Source organism: Miscanthus floridulus, chromosome 8 (genome assembly GCF_019320115.1).
Source record: "Miscanthus floridulus cultivar M001 chromosome 8, ASM1932011v1, whole genome shotgun sequence".
NCBI classification, from domain to species: domain Eukaryota; kingdom Viridiplantae; phylum Streptophyta; class Magnoliopsida; order Poales; family Poaceae; genus Miscanthus; species Miscanthus floridulus.
The window spans coordinates 193142396-193159106 of NC_089587.1; the positions used below are offsets into that span (position 1 = coordinate 193142396).

Below are 16711 nucleotides of genomic sequence, written 5' to 3' on the forward strand. Positions count from 1 at the left end.
CTTTTGTCGGATGATGTCACTTATGCTAGCAATATATTTGGAACTTATATTAATGTAATCATTTGAAAGCTATGTTGTTTTCACTGCTGTTTTGAAACCCAAACTTGTACTATTATTTGTGAACCCATTTGTAATATTATTTCCGTTGCAACCCTGCGTATGTGATGTGTATTTGCTTAATCACGCGATCTTGGTTGTGACATTGATTTACCGAGGTCTTCGGGACACTCGGTGGACTACCAGGTTTATATGAGTGAAAGTATGTGTGTGTCAACGTGTTAGCAGGGACAGCCGTACTTCATCTTGAATAAATTGGGCGGTTCTATCACAAATAGAGTATGCTATTCCGTCGCAACCGGGTCCAACTTGGCCTACATACAGGAGGTGGACTATAGAGAACTCAACAAGGTTGTCACCCTCATGATCTACCACCAATCTGGAATGTAGGGTGCATCCATGAGTCTGGGCCAAGATGTGTTAGGATTGAAAATCTAGCCCGGGCTGCACCTATAGTCTCTTTCTTGTTTTGTTGGAAGTAGAGAATCTCTTATCGTAGAGAAGCGATTTGAGGTATAGGGAAGAATGCGAGACATAATCTATTTCGTAGCTCTTCCCAATCTCCATTTACCTTACCAATGTTATTGTTTCACTCTCTCATCAAGACAAAAGGGAAACAACTTCCACTGAAGTGTTTCTTGTGACATGCCTGAAATGGTCAGACATGCACAGAGCTGCTCAAACTCCCATAAATGGTGGTATGGGTTTTCATAGTTGAAACCTGAGAAGGTTTGCTCTCGAACCATGGCTATAAAGCCAGAACGGAGTTCATCGCCCGAAGCTATGATTGGCTTCGAGGATTGTGGTGGCTCTAAGAACTCGCCCTTTGGAGCAAAAAGTTGCTGGATAGATTTTTGCTCCATTGTAAAAGATTAAAAGAAAAGAAAGGTAAAATAAAGGATACACGGGGTTCGAAGACTAAAATGACAACCGTTGCCCAGCAATGGTGCCAGGAATACTTATTGGTATTTCTTAGCGTAAGCAAAAGAATCCGCAAGCGCACGGAATTACTGCTATAGCATTTCACCCGGTGGTATTCAGGGTATCGTATTTCCACGGGGAATGGAAGTGTTAAAAGTTGCTTAACTAGTTCTCCCAAGAAAACAAGAAGGATAGCTCAGGTAGCGAAGTTTTTCTAAGGATAGATATCTTAAAGCAAGATAGCTGGGTTACTACAAACATACTTCGGGCACTGGATCACACCTGGTCTGCCAAGCTATCCTAGCCTATAGCTCTACGCCAAACCTGAACATGGGGGATTACAAGGGACGAACATGGCTATCACCACCTGCCATCTACCCCTCAACCATGGGGAATGAGGCAAACGAAGGTAACTTCAAGCTCAATGTGACATCTAGCCCAGTTTGGAATTTGGCCCATATGCAAGTTAATGAGATATTATGGAGAGTTTAGTCCCACCTTGGTTGTTAAAGGTGGGATAGACCAACATATAAGGCTTCTAGAGTCCATCCCACCATCCCCGGGTTAATCCTTTTACGTGAAGCGAGGACGAAAGCGTAAGTGGGATGGTGGTAGGTGTGGTTCGCTCAGCGTGCAGAGTGGATCTGAGCCGTTTGGACTCTGGGCATTACAAATGGTATCGGAGCCAACCTTCGCGGCCACGGGCGCGTGCGGGCCAGGGGCGTGGACATGGGGTTCATTGCGCGTGTAGGCCCTGCGGGGCGCACGGCATGGCACATGTGCCGACACTGGGTGCACAGTTGTGTGTGCTAAGAGGGAACATTCCTGGTCATCGTTTGCCCGGTTGTGGGTGTGTTGGACCGATGAGGACATCGGTTCCTTGAGGGGGGTGTATGTGACATCCGGCCCAGTTTGGAATTTGGCCCATAGTGGCCCATATGCAAGTTAATGAGATATTGTGGAGAGTTTAGTCCTACCTTGGTTGTTAAAGGTGGGATAGACCAACATATAAGGCTTCTATAGTCCATCCCACCATCCCTGGGTTAATCCTTTTATGCGAAGCGAGGATGAAAGCGTAAGTGGGATGGTGGTAGGTGTGGTTCGCTCAGCGTGTAGAGTGGATCTGAGCCGTTTGGACTCTGGGGCGTTACACTCAAACACCACATCTACAAAATCGGTTACTACTTTAGCGTTGGCTAGGAACTTCTGTCTCTATCAGAAGTCCTCTACTAGAGTACTCACCACTAGGGTGAACGACGAACCCACAAGTATGTAGCAAACAAAGATAACTTACTTAAGATCATACCACCATAGAAGAACATGAACGTTGCACTTCAAGTAGTACAAGGTCCGTTGACATACAAGCGTGAGCAATCCAACAACTCTAGAACTTCTCTTGCTTTCTCTCCCTCACTCCCTATACTAATTCTAGCTAAAAGCTAAGGTAGGAGTGTAGCTTGCTCTTCTTCTTGTCTTCTTGTTGTGTCTTGAGGGAGGAGGCATCCTTCTCTTTATATAGTAGTTGTTTAGGCGATTGTAGAAGGATATTCCTAGCATCTCCCCCTGCACCATCCTCCTTGGCCATAATGGAACCGCCACGAGGAAGGGGGCCCGATTGGCAGAGGTGGGGGTGCGGCCGCACCCCTGGTGCGCCCTCACCCTGGGTGGCACCGCCCCGCACTGCCTTTGGGTGGTGGGCTCCTGGCTGGGCCTGGGTCAAGGCTTCAGGAGTTTGAGGCCTAGTTTCTCCAGGTACGATTCTTGTTCCTTTGATTCTTGGCCTAGGATCATGTGTTTGTTTTTGGCCAAGGTGGAAGAGTGGCTGCCCTTGTCCATTTCTGTACTTGTTTTGGCCTGTTTTGACCTATTTCCGTGTAACACCCTAAAATTTGCCTCTTTTGAAATAGACTTAAAATGCTTTAAATTATGAATTTTTGTGCTCATGAAATATAGGAAAATAATATTCTTCATTAAATTAAAATTTATCATAGGATTTAGCAACATCGTTGATGCATTCATGCTGGTGCATTTGCCTTTTTGTATTGTGTGGTTTTGACCAAAATTCAAAATGAATTCAAATCGCTTTTGAATTGGTTTTGAAAATAGCTTTAAAATAAAAGAAAAGAAGGAAAAATAATTTGAAAATAAAAAGAGTTTCGAAAGTTTGAACAGTTTAGTTTTGAAAGCCTACCAAAAGTGCTCATTTTGATTGGAATTGAAAAGTATATTTGAAACCATATTCAAACTTGAGTTGGTTCATATTTGAATTTGAAAAAGAAAAGAAAAGAAATAAGAACCTCACCCCTCCCCCTCTTTTGGCCTAGCTCGGCCTCTCCCATTGCCCTCTTCTCTCTCCTTGGCCTGAAGGCCTAGCTCGGTTCCCCTCTCCCTCCTTCCCTCCTGACAAAGCTCGGCCAAGCTAACTGGCCGGCCCAACCTGGCTAAGGGCCACAGCCTTGTGGTAGAGCGCTCTCCCTTCTCTCTCACTCGCTGACGTCCCGGCCCCGCGCCCTTGCTCCACTGACAGGTGGGTCCCACATGTCAGCGGCGTCTCCTACCTCCCGTCACCGAGCCAGACTTCGCCTGGGAGGATAGAATCCATGCCACGAGCCCGTAATTTCCGTGATTTGGCTTTATCTCCTCGCTAGGCTACCCTATATAAGCCGTTCTCTGCATGCGTGCCGCCCCCAGCTAACCCTAGCGCCTAGCCACCTCAGCCGTGCCCACAACCACCCCACAACCCTAAAATCGCCGCCGCTGTTTTGGTCTCCACCGCCGCTGCTCCTCTGCCACCGCTACCACGTTCCCGAGCTGCGCGTGAAGGTAAGGAAGTCGTCGGTATCATCTATGCTCCACCTCTCGCTCTTTTGCGCCTACGCGAGCTCGCCGTAGCATCACCGTAGACCCTGATCCGCAAGAACGTGCGTGCCACTATCACCATTCCTCTCCGACTTCAACTGGTACCACAACCATGTTCGCAAGCACGAGATCTACCTCCCCGTGCTCTCCCAGTGGCCGATGATGCCCGGTATCGGCATATCGCCGAACACCGGCGAGGTCAAGCCATGCCGGCAATGGCACCGCCGCCTTCGGCACTGTGCCGGTGACGTCCCCTTCCCCTTCTATTTTCCACCATCTAGATCTTGATCTATGGCCCCTCTCTCTCTCTCCCTCCTAGATCTAATCTAGATCATCCAATCTAGATCCAATGGTTCAGAGTTAACCGTACCCCTTTGCCAGGCTATTTTGCATAAGAACCCTTGCGCTTTTCTATTATCCAACCCGCAGTCCTTAGCGCCTACCCAGAATGCGTTTTCTTTTCTAAAAACGTAAAGCAGCCCTACTGAGATCTAAAATACGTTTTCCTATTTTAAAAACGTAAACTAGTTTGGTTTAATTACAGATTTGCCACCCAACCTTGTTTAAGCCATATCTTTTCCGTTCTAACTCCGATTCGATCCATTCGAGTTGTGTTAGGTTCATAGCGAAGTAATCTACATGTTAATACACTTGTTAAACATGTTTTCAACTTTGAAATTTGAGATTAGTTTTAAATTATTATTTTACTAAAGGAAATCTCGTTTAAATCATAACTTCCCTATTTTAGATCCGATTAGAGTGTTTTTCGCGTCTGTGTGTTCATAGCAATGCGTAGATTAGTTTTAAATTCTTTGTATTGATTGATGTACTGTTATAATATAGTTATGTTTGTTATATGCATGTTTATTCAGATGTTTGTGTGGTGCTTTATAATCTTATCCAGTCGGTGAGCGTTACGTGGTGATCAAGGAGCAGTTCTTTGAAGGCTATGAATCAATAGAAGAAGGATCCAAGTTTAAGGCAAGTATAGCATGGGATCTTCCTTATTGTCCTATTCATCTTTAATGTCACTTAATTCATATTGCATGTGTCTAGTCTTGACTACCCTAAGGTTGATCTAGTTGTTGTTACCTCTATACCTTGTCACCATGGGAACAATTGCATATGGGTAGTTTGCTAGTGCTCGAATTAATTATACCTGATCTGAATGATGATTAATGGCTTCATGCAACAAAGGTTAAAACTTACTTTTTAGCAACTTGGATATCGGGCGAAGGAGCTGTTGGCTTTTATACATGATGCTCTTGGCCCTCCCTAAGGACTTATCTGTTGGCAAAAGCTAGGACTTACAATACAACCATGAGGGCTACATGGCTGTGGCTTTAGTTTAGTATGAGGACCTTTTCTAGCTTGTTAGAGGTTACCTTTATGGCACAAGAGGGGCTTGCCGAGAAGGGTATAGTGCGGCCTCTATCTGTTAGTGTATAGGTTGCGCATGATTGTGCCTTTCGGAAGGGGAGCCCTACATCTGCTTGCTGAGGAAACCTAGCGGCCCTTACTTGTTAGACGAACCTTTGAAAGACTTCATAGTGAACCCTGCCGACCTTCCTTGGAAGGGGGTCAAGAGGCTGATCACCTTGGGCGAAAGGGCAATTCATGACTCAGGGTAAAGATGTACAACCTCTGTAGAGTGTAAAACTATTATAACAGCCGTGCTCACGGTCTCGAGTGGACTGGAAAACTGACAGAATATGCATTCACGTTATGATAATAATACGATGATACCATGATGATATTATTGCTCTCATTAAATGATCATGTGGGTTACAAGGGGCTTAAGCATAACTTGATGCTAATAAGTGATAAAATATTGACTCACTAAAAATGCTAATCATAGTAAGCCGGTGTCAGCCTTTTGAGCTTCATAACCCCATGTTATCTTGTTGAGAACGACATGTACTTATGCTTGCTTTATTTTCATTACTTGGATAAAAATCCCGGATGGGTACCAGATTGCTAGAATTTGGAGAAGTTAGGCTTGTGATCAACCAGTCAGTTGTCCCTGTGGAGTGGAGTCTTCACCCAAAGATCGGAGTTGTCTATCCGCTGCTTGTATCTAAGGTTATATCTTTATACTAAGTACATTATGTATTTAAGTATTGTCTTTGATATTACCTCTATTTGTGGCCATATGTGGGATTTGACTTCCTACGCTCACATATGGTGTGTATCTGGTTTTGTTCTTAAAACCGGGTGCTACATTCCGTATTTGTCCCCTACATTTGAGAAATTCACCAAAACTCATGGAATTTGTTAGTATAAACCCTATTCTCTAAGTTTGGTGCTTGTTTGGATGGATTTTATATAGATGTTGGCAGTTAAAAGTGTGAGTTAAGGACCACCAACAGCTTGTAGGATAGCCAGTTGCTGCCTTACTTCTGCTGCTTGCTGAGACATGAGTGCTACCCTTTGGTTTTCAGAGAAGACCGCCGCTAGCCTATCTCTTTCCTGTTGAGCCTGCTAAAGTTGGGCTTGTAACTGCTGAAGTGTCTACTCTGGCGTTAGGTTTTGGGCTGGCTGTGATGGCTACCCTCCATCGCCTGCTAGCTGATCTATCACAACCGCCTCTTCTTCCTCAGCCTCCGCACCTTCTTGAGGTTGTGGACTAGCATAAGTGCTATGAGTGTTGCGTCTGGGTCTTCCCCGTGTAGGGGCTTCCTCCCCCCTCTGGGTGCGGGCGGAGGTCTTTCTTTTTCCTACCATTGTAGGTTTGTACTTGGCCTAGCACGGTGGGCGCCAATGTTGGGAAAGTTGTTACCACTAGGCTAAGTACTTGGGGGCCTTTGCCAGTGAGGGAGGAGGCGAAGGCCAATTCAAGCAATACAGTACCTCATGTAACACAAATAAGGTTTCATTCACTTGTTGGTCTCCCTCTTTACATGGGCTTTGCTCTCCCCTTTTATAGGTCATTGTACAAAGTGGAGTTATTTTACATTTATGCCCTACATCTGACAAGGCATATCCTGGGGATATTCCCGTACAACTAGAGACCTTCGGGGGTATCTTCGGCCTTCTCCTTCCTAACCGTCTTACTTCATGGGCCTTGCTTGGAGCCCGTTGGAGGCCCAACAAGCACGCAGAATGAGCTCCCTCTGAGAGCCCAGTCTTCGGGCGGCGAAGGCTTGGCCTTCACTGGATTTCCTCGACTTCCACATTGAATCATCACCTTCCCCCCGGTGACCTTCATGACATCTCTCAAACGCCGCCTTGGTGAGTTCCGTGCCTTCACTGACATTGCCTTTGCTGCCCCTAGGCCTTCGCATGGTCTGGTTGTTGAAGGCGAAGGTCACATGAGATCCCCATCTTGTGGTAAAATTCAAGCCTTCGCCACAGGCACCTGCACAGGCCCTGAGCCTTCACCCAGCCTAGGGGCACAGCCGAAGGCACCTGCACAATGCCTGTCCGAGAAAAACACAACAACACACATTCTAGATTAATTGTTAGTTGTTTGGCAAAGAGATAAAGGGGGCTTGCCTTCACGACCAAGATATATGTGTCCCAACATTAGCCTATATTCAAGGGAGATATAAAATTAAATTTTATTCCAATCCCCTAAAATTTACACAACCAATGTGTCATACCCGATTTTAAAGACAAAACTGAGTACAAAGCCATATGTGTGCCCAGGAAACAATCACACACATATAGAGACAAATTATAAGAGAATACCAAGCACAATGTTTTATTACATCATGAGTATTAATCCATTACATAAATATCAAAGTCTTAGAAAAGCAGAAGTAAAAGATAACTCCATGGTGCCTCCATAGCCACAGGGACGGTCAACTATTGATCACAAGTCTAGTAATCTTCAGGAAACTCAGCATAACCATCATTACTATGTGTTACCAATCCAAGATTTTTATCCAAGTAATAAAAATAAACAAGTGTAAGTACATCTCGTACTCAACAAGAATAACACAGGGTTCATGAGGCTCCAAACAATTACACTGGTTTGACTATGATTAGCTTTTAGTGAGTCACAATTTTATGCAATTGAGTAGCAACAAGTTTATCACAAGCCCATTTAAACACATGATCAAGTAAACCTAAATAATGAATAGCATAAACAAAATATCATTAATGATCATCTATTCCATAAGGAGTCCAAGGCTGCTCATGACTGTGAGCACGGCTGATATATCAGTTTTACACTCTGTAGAGGTTGTACACTTTCACCATGAGCCATGATTCCCGTTTGCTTGGGTTAATTACTCCCAAATTACACTACCAAGGTGCACAGCGGGGTTTCAGTATGAAATCTTTCAAAAGTCTCCCTAACAAGTTAGTAGCCGCTAGGTATCTGTGGCCCACAAACATAGACCCCCTAACACTATAGCACACTCATGTAGAAGTACATACAACATCAAGGGCCATCCTATGCCTGACTTGGTCACACCCCATTTGCGCCATTTCAGTAACCACTAACAAGCTAGAAAGGTGCTTCATACTTGAATAAATCCAGAGCCATGTAGCACTCATGGTTGTACTATAAATGCCGGATAATCACTTATAGATAAGTCCTTAAGGAGAGGAATCTAGAGCATCACAAAAACTATGCTCTGGCCCCCTTGTTCCTTGTTGCTAAAAATCATGTTTTAGCGTTTATTGCATATTCCATTAGTCAAGTTACAAGATCATGGTCTTAATTGAGCACTACCATCATTCTACCCAATGCCAAATCCCATAGGCGACAAGGTACAAGCATAAAGCTTGCAAATTCCTTAGTGGTAATCAAGGTAGACACATGCAGTATGTATTAAAATGTTACTAAGGTGAATAGGACAACAAGGAAAATCCCATGCTATACTTGTCTTGATCAAAATAATCCTGCTGATCCTGTTCATCAAAGTACTGCTCACCGTCTATACTCGATCGTTCAATACGGCAACATACAAGCATCCGCAATCAATCATGCATAGCAAACAAGAAAAATAATTATAATAGTACACCAACAGTGGAAAACATGTTGAAAAGTTTATAAAATTAATCTACGCATCACTACGAACACATAGACGCGACAATCACTAAAATCAGAGCTAAATCAGTGAAGATATGCTAATTATAAGCTCTGGATTGCAATCCTGTAAATACTATGAACTTAAATAAAAATTAAAATAAATAAAATTCTGATTTAAATTTGGCCGGAGCACTATGGGTTTAAATATTGAAAAGCAGAGGGTCTCTTTAACAAAATTGCCACAAAGGGGTATCTTCTAATTGAGATCGTCTGATCTGGATTGGACAGCTATAGTGGCTTGAGGAAGATTGGCCGGTCGGAACAGGAAGGCCGACACAGTGGCTCCATTACCGGTGACGAGTTTCTCGCTGGCAAACTCGGGAAGAGGTCCTACGGGCCCCATTTCGACTCGGGAAAAGCACGGGAAGGTAGAATGGATAGAGGCAAGTTCACCTAGGGCGGTGTCATGAATATAGGACAAATGGGGATGGCGAGCAGCTCGAAGAGGCAGATGGCGGTGTTCTGCAAAGGTTCGGTGATCAAGAGTGAGCAACAGAGAGCGAGAAAAAGAGGGAAAATGGCATGGGGAGTTCCACTACCGTGTGGAGATGCTCGGTAGCTTGCTCAGATCGACGGAGAAGCAGCGGTCGACGAGAACAAGCAACAATGGCGGCGACTATGGTTTGAGTGGCGCCGTGAGCTTGGGATGAGGCAATGGTAGCTTGTCGACAAAATTTGGTCAGCAGTCTACTAAGGGGTATACCCAAGGTAGTAGATTGATCGGTGGAGGTGCGCGTAATAGGAACTAGATGGTGACACAAGCGCAGAGACAGTAATTTAGACAGGTTCACGCCGTCAAGTCGACGTAATACCCTACGTCCTGAGTCTTTGGTGGATTGTATTATGAGAGATGAGATATGAGATATTTTTAGGGGGGTCCCTACCTGCCTTATATAGCCTGGAGGGTGGGGTTATAGGTTGGTTAGATCTAGAGGTTACATGGTAAGTATTTACAAGGAATACAATATCTAACATATCCAAAAAGATCCTTCTCTATCTTCAAGATTCCTTCCTGAAGCCTTGTGGTGCACGCCGAGTAGTGCCTTGCACCACACATCTTGATCTTGTGGGCTGGACCATCCCTGATGGTGTGGCCCATGTCCATTGTCATGGGTACCTCGGGTTATACCCCCCATAGCTAGTCCTCGAGCGCCTTGTATCCGCTGAGCAACGCCGTCTTGAACAAGTCTGAGCAGTTTAACTTGGAGTTAGCCAGTTAATCTGGCAATCCAACCAGTTTAACTGGTAATCTAATCAACAAAATTAGGCGCCGACCGGTTTAACTGGAAATCCAACCAGTGAAAAATAGGTGCTGACTAGTTTAACTGGTCAACAAGCCTCGAACTTACTCAAGTAAGGCTTGCCAGAAGGATGTATGGAGCTCAAGTTTAAAATTTAAAAATTTCTCCACCTTAGGTGAAGTGTACACACTTAGGTTTCGTTGGCGAAGTTAGATGATGCATATCTCTGACTTAGTCAGTATAGAGGCTCTTAGTACCTAATTAAGAAAATGAGGACTTAGTCCACCTTAAAATTTGATACATGCACCTCAAGGTGCAATGTATACATTGTAGTCCCCGAGCCTGACAGTAGCCTGGTGTCAAGATCAAAGAATATCAACGATCGTTAGTCAGAATAATCAACTCTGAACTTAGCTGAGGAAATCACACTCACCGCTAGGTGAAGTGTACACACTTAGTCCTCCAGCCTACTGTAAGATAGAAAATCATCTTGTAGCAGGATCAAAGAATCAAGTGAAAAAGTCAAAAAAAAGGTGCTTAGCACTGAATCAGAGGGGAAATCCTATTAGTGCTTAGCACTTGGCATTGGAGAAAAACTAGAGGGTGCTTAGCACTTAGCTGTGGAGAAAAGATGGAGAGTGCTTAGCACTTAACCGTGGAGAAAAAATGGAGAGTGCTTAGCACTTAACCATGGAGAAAAATGGAGAGTGCTTAGCACTTTACCATGGGGAAAAGATGGAGAGTGCTTAGCACTTAACCGTAGAGAAAAAATGGAGAGTGCTTAGCACTTTACCATGGAGAAAAGATGGAGAGTGCTTAGCACTTAGCCATGGAGAAAAGATGGAGAGTGCTTGGCACTTAGCCATGGAGAAAAAACAGAGAGTACTTAGCACTTAACCGTGGAGAAAAAATTGATAGTGCTTATAGAATAGGCCCATTCGCTCAGTGTGCCCTGAGGCCCATTGAACCAGTCCATTAAACATCCATAGAGAAAACAGAGGGGCGCGAGCAACATAGCGCGGCATGGTGCGGTTTCCCAAAAACCCTGAAGACGAAAGGTTGGGGTCGAACCGTATAAATCCACCCGCCACGGCACAATCCCTTCACTTTGCCTGGCGCTTCCTCTTCCTCGCATCCAAAAATCTTTTGTCACTTTGCCTTCCTCGCACCCTGCTACAGCTGCATCGCAATTGTAGCTCTTCCTCAATCAGATCTGAGCATAGTCCCATCGAATCAAAACCACCTACTCAACCAGATATGATTCATGGCGAAGGGTGGGAAGAAGCGCAGTCGCTCAAGCCTGAAAAGGTAAGGGAGGGATGCGGCGGTGAGTATCGATGAAATCCACCACAATCAGGAGTGGGTCAAATCGACCTGCACCTAGGAGTCCCTGGAAGGAATGGTGATTGAAGGCATCCTTCTAGACCAGGTGACTAGAGGATGACGCCCTGCCGTGGGTGAGGCGTTCCCGACCCCGACACCAACGAGCTTGTTGTGTTCGAGGCATATTTTGTTCGTGGATTTGGAGTTCCTGCGCACCCCTTCTTGCACAAACTTCTGCATTATTACGGCATTAGCCTTGGCCATCTCAATCCCAACAGCATCCTTCACATCTCCCTCTTCATCGACCTATGCGAAGCATTCATCGGAATCGCTTCGTACTTCAACCTCTTCTGCCGCTTCTTCTGCCTCAAACACTTCACCAGATCTGGATCTCCCAAGGTGGTCGGTGGAGTATATCTGTAGTTGTGGGATGGCATGGGGAAGGAGTACATCCAAGTGCCCCTCAACACATCATTGAAGGGATGGAATGCTAGGTGGTTTTACATCTAGAATGATGAGCCGAGCCTGCCGGCCGACATAGACCACCTAGCAGAGCCGAACACAAATTGGTCGGAGAGGCCGAGCAGCGCGGAGATGACCTAGGTAGAGGATTTCCTACAGATCTTGAGGCAGATCCAAAGCAACCCAGACAGAGTTGGTGTAGCAATCACCTTCATCTGCCACTGGATCTAGCCGAGCAAGGAGAGGTTCCACCCCGCATATGAGTATGCAGGGGATGATGACACTACTCGAGAAGTCCCTGAGAAAGTGGAAAATGGTGACGCCTATGCCCGCACCAAGGAGCTCTTCACTAAGAGCACAAGACTGACAAACTTGGGCCGCTAGAGGGCTTACAGCATCACAAATCCGCCGCCACCATTAAGTTACCGTCAATTGTATTCATTGTTGTGCCAAGTCTTGTGTATGTTTTAATGATTTCTTGAAAATTGGTGGACAGAGCCGTGTTGTGTACTTCTCTAATGTTCCAGACGAGACCTTGCCGGAAGGTGTTGATACTCGACCGACCCAACTACCGGCAGGTCCGGCGTCGGAAAATAGGTCATTGTAAGAGTCCGAGGACACAGTGGAGAAACCCCCCAAGCGTCAGCAGGCGATGTGCGGGAAGCAGCCAACCTATGAGGAGCCAGCAAAGAGGAAGAAGAAAAGAAAATCTCCTCCGTCGCTGCGCAAGGCTGGCAGAATCTCATTCAAGGAGCCTTCGGTGCATCGACAAGTCATGGCAGACTGGTCTGATGATGATGAAGATGGAGGGGAGATGCTACAGTAGAGAGCTACATGCATGGCCACCCCCACACCGACCACTAGGGTGCCTAGTCAGCCTACCCAAGAGGCAACTAGCCGAAGGGCCCTGGGGGACGAAGTCCCTGGGCCTAGGCGTGAGGCGCCAGGAGGGATTGGCAAACCGACCGCGCCCGACTTTCTCATGGTTCAGAGTGGCGACGTCGGGACAGGGAAGCTTTGGAAGGCCACACCATTTCAGGACTATTTCAAGCGATCGGATGTGTAAGTGCTGCTATCACAGTTTATTCTGATCAGTATGAAACTAGAGATGATTAATGACCTATAGTCACATCGCAGCGAGGCATCGATCAAGGAATTATGCTCGGTCAGCATCGAAAAAGACCGTGAAGGGGCAGAGCCACGACCGCCCACCACCCACACTAGCTCTGGAGGTGCCATTGGGAAGCACTTGGAAGGGGTGCCCAGGTCGCCTATAGGCCTGAGTATCCCGATGATGTGGGCAGACAAGGGCATAGCGCCGGACCCGACTACCAACACCGAGCGGAGGGAAAGCCCAGAAATAGGCCGGTCGGCGAGGGACCTCGACGCTCCGGTCCACTTGGTAGAGGCCAGGAGGAAAGAGCCCTCGGGGAATGACACCAAGGAAGTAGAAGAAATCCAGCAGGAACCATCCCACTCCCAAGATGCCCCTCCTCGACCTGTGCGCACTTTCCTACGCCAAGCAGGAGGAGACCTTGTGGAGGTCGTGGAGGAGGAGGAGGCCACCGAACAGGCGAGGGCGTTTTAGGACACGCTTGCATCGTTGTTGAGCCAACTACGAGTAAGCCAAAACATAATGTCAATTGTTACCATCAGGATCAGTCTTCATTTATATTTGTTATAGGAACTGGTAAGGGTATCCGAGCACCGCGCTCGGCATGTGGAGAAGGTAGCCCCACTCTTTGCAGAAAACAAGAGGCTGCAAGAATCAGTGGAGGCACTTGAGAAGAGCTTGGCCATAGCCCACAGTGACAAGGAGAAGATGCAGGCTCACGTGTGGCAAGTGGAGTCGGAGAATCTGGTGCTAACCGAGCAGTTGAGCACGACTATCGACCGGGAGAATGGTAAGTCCTCAAGCTTCATGACGTAATACTATGCCATTCCACTTTGGTGAGCCTGATAGTAGTCTTCATGTATGCAGAGCTACAAACCGCTCTATTGCTAGCGCGTGAGGCGGCGGCACAGCTGGAGAAGGAGAGGAACGAGGTTCTTGAAGCGAAGCAGAAAATCACCAAGGAGCTCCAAAGTACACCATTGTAGTAATAATTCATCATCCGGCATGGTGAGCATGTTTAACACACTGCGTTGTTGTTTGCAGTGAGGCATACTAATGCCCAAGCGCAATTCCAAGACCTCCAGGCGCGTATGAAGGCCATGCAGGACAAGATTGATGCTATGGTCGTTGGAATAAAACCTATGCTGGACCTCATTGACCCCAAGCCGGAATACCTTCTAGGAGATAGCCCCCCTCGCCCTGACGCAATCGTGGAGAGGTGCGAGGGTACCTGGACACGCTTCAAGCAGTTCACGTAAGGCGCCACCTGCGTAGCCGCTGGGCATGCACTAGCGGTAGTACATTCATTGTATCCATCAAAAAAGCTGGAGGTAGTCGACATGGGGTTCGCCCAAGGATTGAGCGACGCCCAGATCGAAGCCCTTGAACAAGAAGTGGAGGAGTCGGTGATCAAGCTGGCCGATGACCTGGATCTATTCAGCGAGAGGGAAGACAGAGGGCAGTAGATTAGGGTGAATGTACCATATGACTGGATAGCTCACCAAGCAGTTGTAATTAAACATTATGTTTAATATGTATATAAAGGGTTAATATTTAATATTAATGATGCATTGCCAGTGAGTCCTTTATCTTGTCACCAGCCCTGGCTATCCCACATCCCATGGCATAGAAAGCTTAGCTCTTGTGCACGCTTAGGAATGTAGGAATCACCAAGAAGCCATTGTCGACCGCCCATGACACAGAGCGCTATTGCCCATGCACATTTAGATGCTAAATCGAGAACAGGGCTGCTTCTGGATAACGCAAATTAGAACATGGCGGGTCGGTAGGTCGAATGATGAAAGTATGCATCATCTTAAAGATGTTAAGCATGGAGAAACAAATAATTGGAGAAAAATTATGGAGAACAAACAAGCAGAGAAAACATCATGGAGAAAATGTTATTGAAATGCATATATACATAAAAGGTACATATCTTTGTAGAGCATCGCAAGGATAGAAACGCCTAAGATGATCGATGTGCTAGGAGTTAGGGATGTCTACTTTGTCTTGAGCATAGAGTCTATATGACCCTAGTCAGGTCACTGCCTTGATGACGTATGGACCCTCCCAAGGCAAGGATAGCTTGTGCATCCCATCGGTCTTCTATTTCCTGCAGAGTACTAAGTCGCCGACCATGAAGGATCGCTCCTGGATATTGCGATTGTGGTTTTTTTGTAGACATTCAGGTACTTGGCCATCCGAACATAGGTGACCAAGCGTTCTTCCTCAAGGCTGTCAACATCGTCTTGTCGTGCCTGATCATTCTTCTCTTCATCATAATTCTCTATCCTTGGTGCTCGGAAGGCGACATCGGCAGGTAATATAGCCTCTGATCTGAACACCAAGAAATAGGGGGAGACTCCAATGTTGTGGCTGGGCTAGGTACTTAGTCCCCAGACCATAGCCGACAATTCTTTGAGCCATTTGCCCAGATATTTCTGGTCCTTCTCATATAATCTCTTCTTCAAGCCATCTAAAATCATACCGTTCACTCGCTCAACCTAGCCATTAGCCCTGGGGTGCACGACCGATACATACTGTTGGTACATAATGTGACCAACTAGTAAATATTTGTAGTTTTGCCGTACGTTGTGATCGGAGGTGGCCTAGCACTCAATGACACAGGGTTTATACTGGTTCAGGCAACGTGCCCTACGTCCACTTTGGGTCGGTCAGTGACTTTATTCCTGAGTCTAGGTGCTCGAAGTTTGCAATGGGGTTACAAACGAGAAGGAGAAAGATGGGGTGTACAAGAGGTCCGATCGGCTCCGGTCGGATGGGCTGAGAGCGACAGGAGCTAGGCTATGAGCTAAGTGTTCAAGCGTGTGCTTGAGGTCCGAACCTGATGGTTCTACCATTGTGGACTAATGAACTTTGTCGATCTGATGAATCTAAGAAAGGCTCTAAAAGACCACACCTTTGTTGGAGGGAGCGCATCCCCTTTTATAGATAAAGGGGGTGGCTTTACAAGTGAGAGGGTGAGGGTACATATGCTATTGGGATTGGCTGCCCATGCCGGTGGGTACAAGATAATGGTAGGCGCCACAACACTGTTGATGTTACTGTAGAATGGTAGGCGCTCGCAAAACTGTTGATGTCATTGTAGAATGTCAGATGCATGTGGGAGGCTGTGCTGCCTTCTTCAGGAAGGGTATACGTCGATACCTACAAATACTGTTCGATGCCTAGAGGCATGTGAGGAGTTTCACCATGTTCACATGGTATTGTAAATTCCAACGCCCACGACACTGTGATGCCCAGAGGCACGTGGGGGCCTTATCGTATGGGAGTTTTAGCGGCGCCCACAATACTATAGACGGAAATGTCGGCACCTACAATATTGTTTGTGTCAGGGCAATTGCGGGGGTACTGTTCCTACAGGCGTACAGGGTACAGTCATTGCTATCGTGGTCTGACTTGTGTGCCCTGGCTTGCTTTCTCCGTTCATCCCCTGGTTCCTTCTGAGCAGGTGTCCCTGGTCGTATGGCCCCGGTCAGTTCTGGTCGCACCAGTCGGAGAAGAGCGGTGAGCAGGGTTTCTGCGCTCTAGTCAGAGACACGGGGTCAAAGTCGGAAGTAGTGCATGGGCTAGGCCTTTCAATCGGAGAGGCCGTCCGGAGGCGGCTGTAGACCGAAGCGAGCGCTCCGGTCGGAGAGGCGAGCCGAAGTAATCGATGGGCACTATTCCCCT

At 46.6% G+C, this 16711-nt stretch overlaps 1 protein-coding gene across 1 annotated transcript; it reads left to right on the forward strand.

Moving 5' to 3' along the window:
• Positions 1-13195: 13195 nt before the first annotated feature.
• Positions 13196-14277, forward strand: LOC136470416 (uncharacterized). The gene is made up of 4 exons (XM_066468272.1): positions 13196-13477; positions 13589-13808; positions 13886-13990; positions 14063-14277. Exons 1-4 carry the CDS (start codon positions 13196-13198, stop codon positions 14275-14277), a joined length of 822 nt encoding a protein of 273 aa, XP_066324369.1.
• The last annotated feature ends 2434 nt before the right edge of the window (positions 14278-16711 follow it).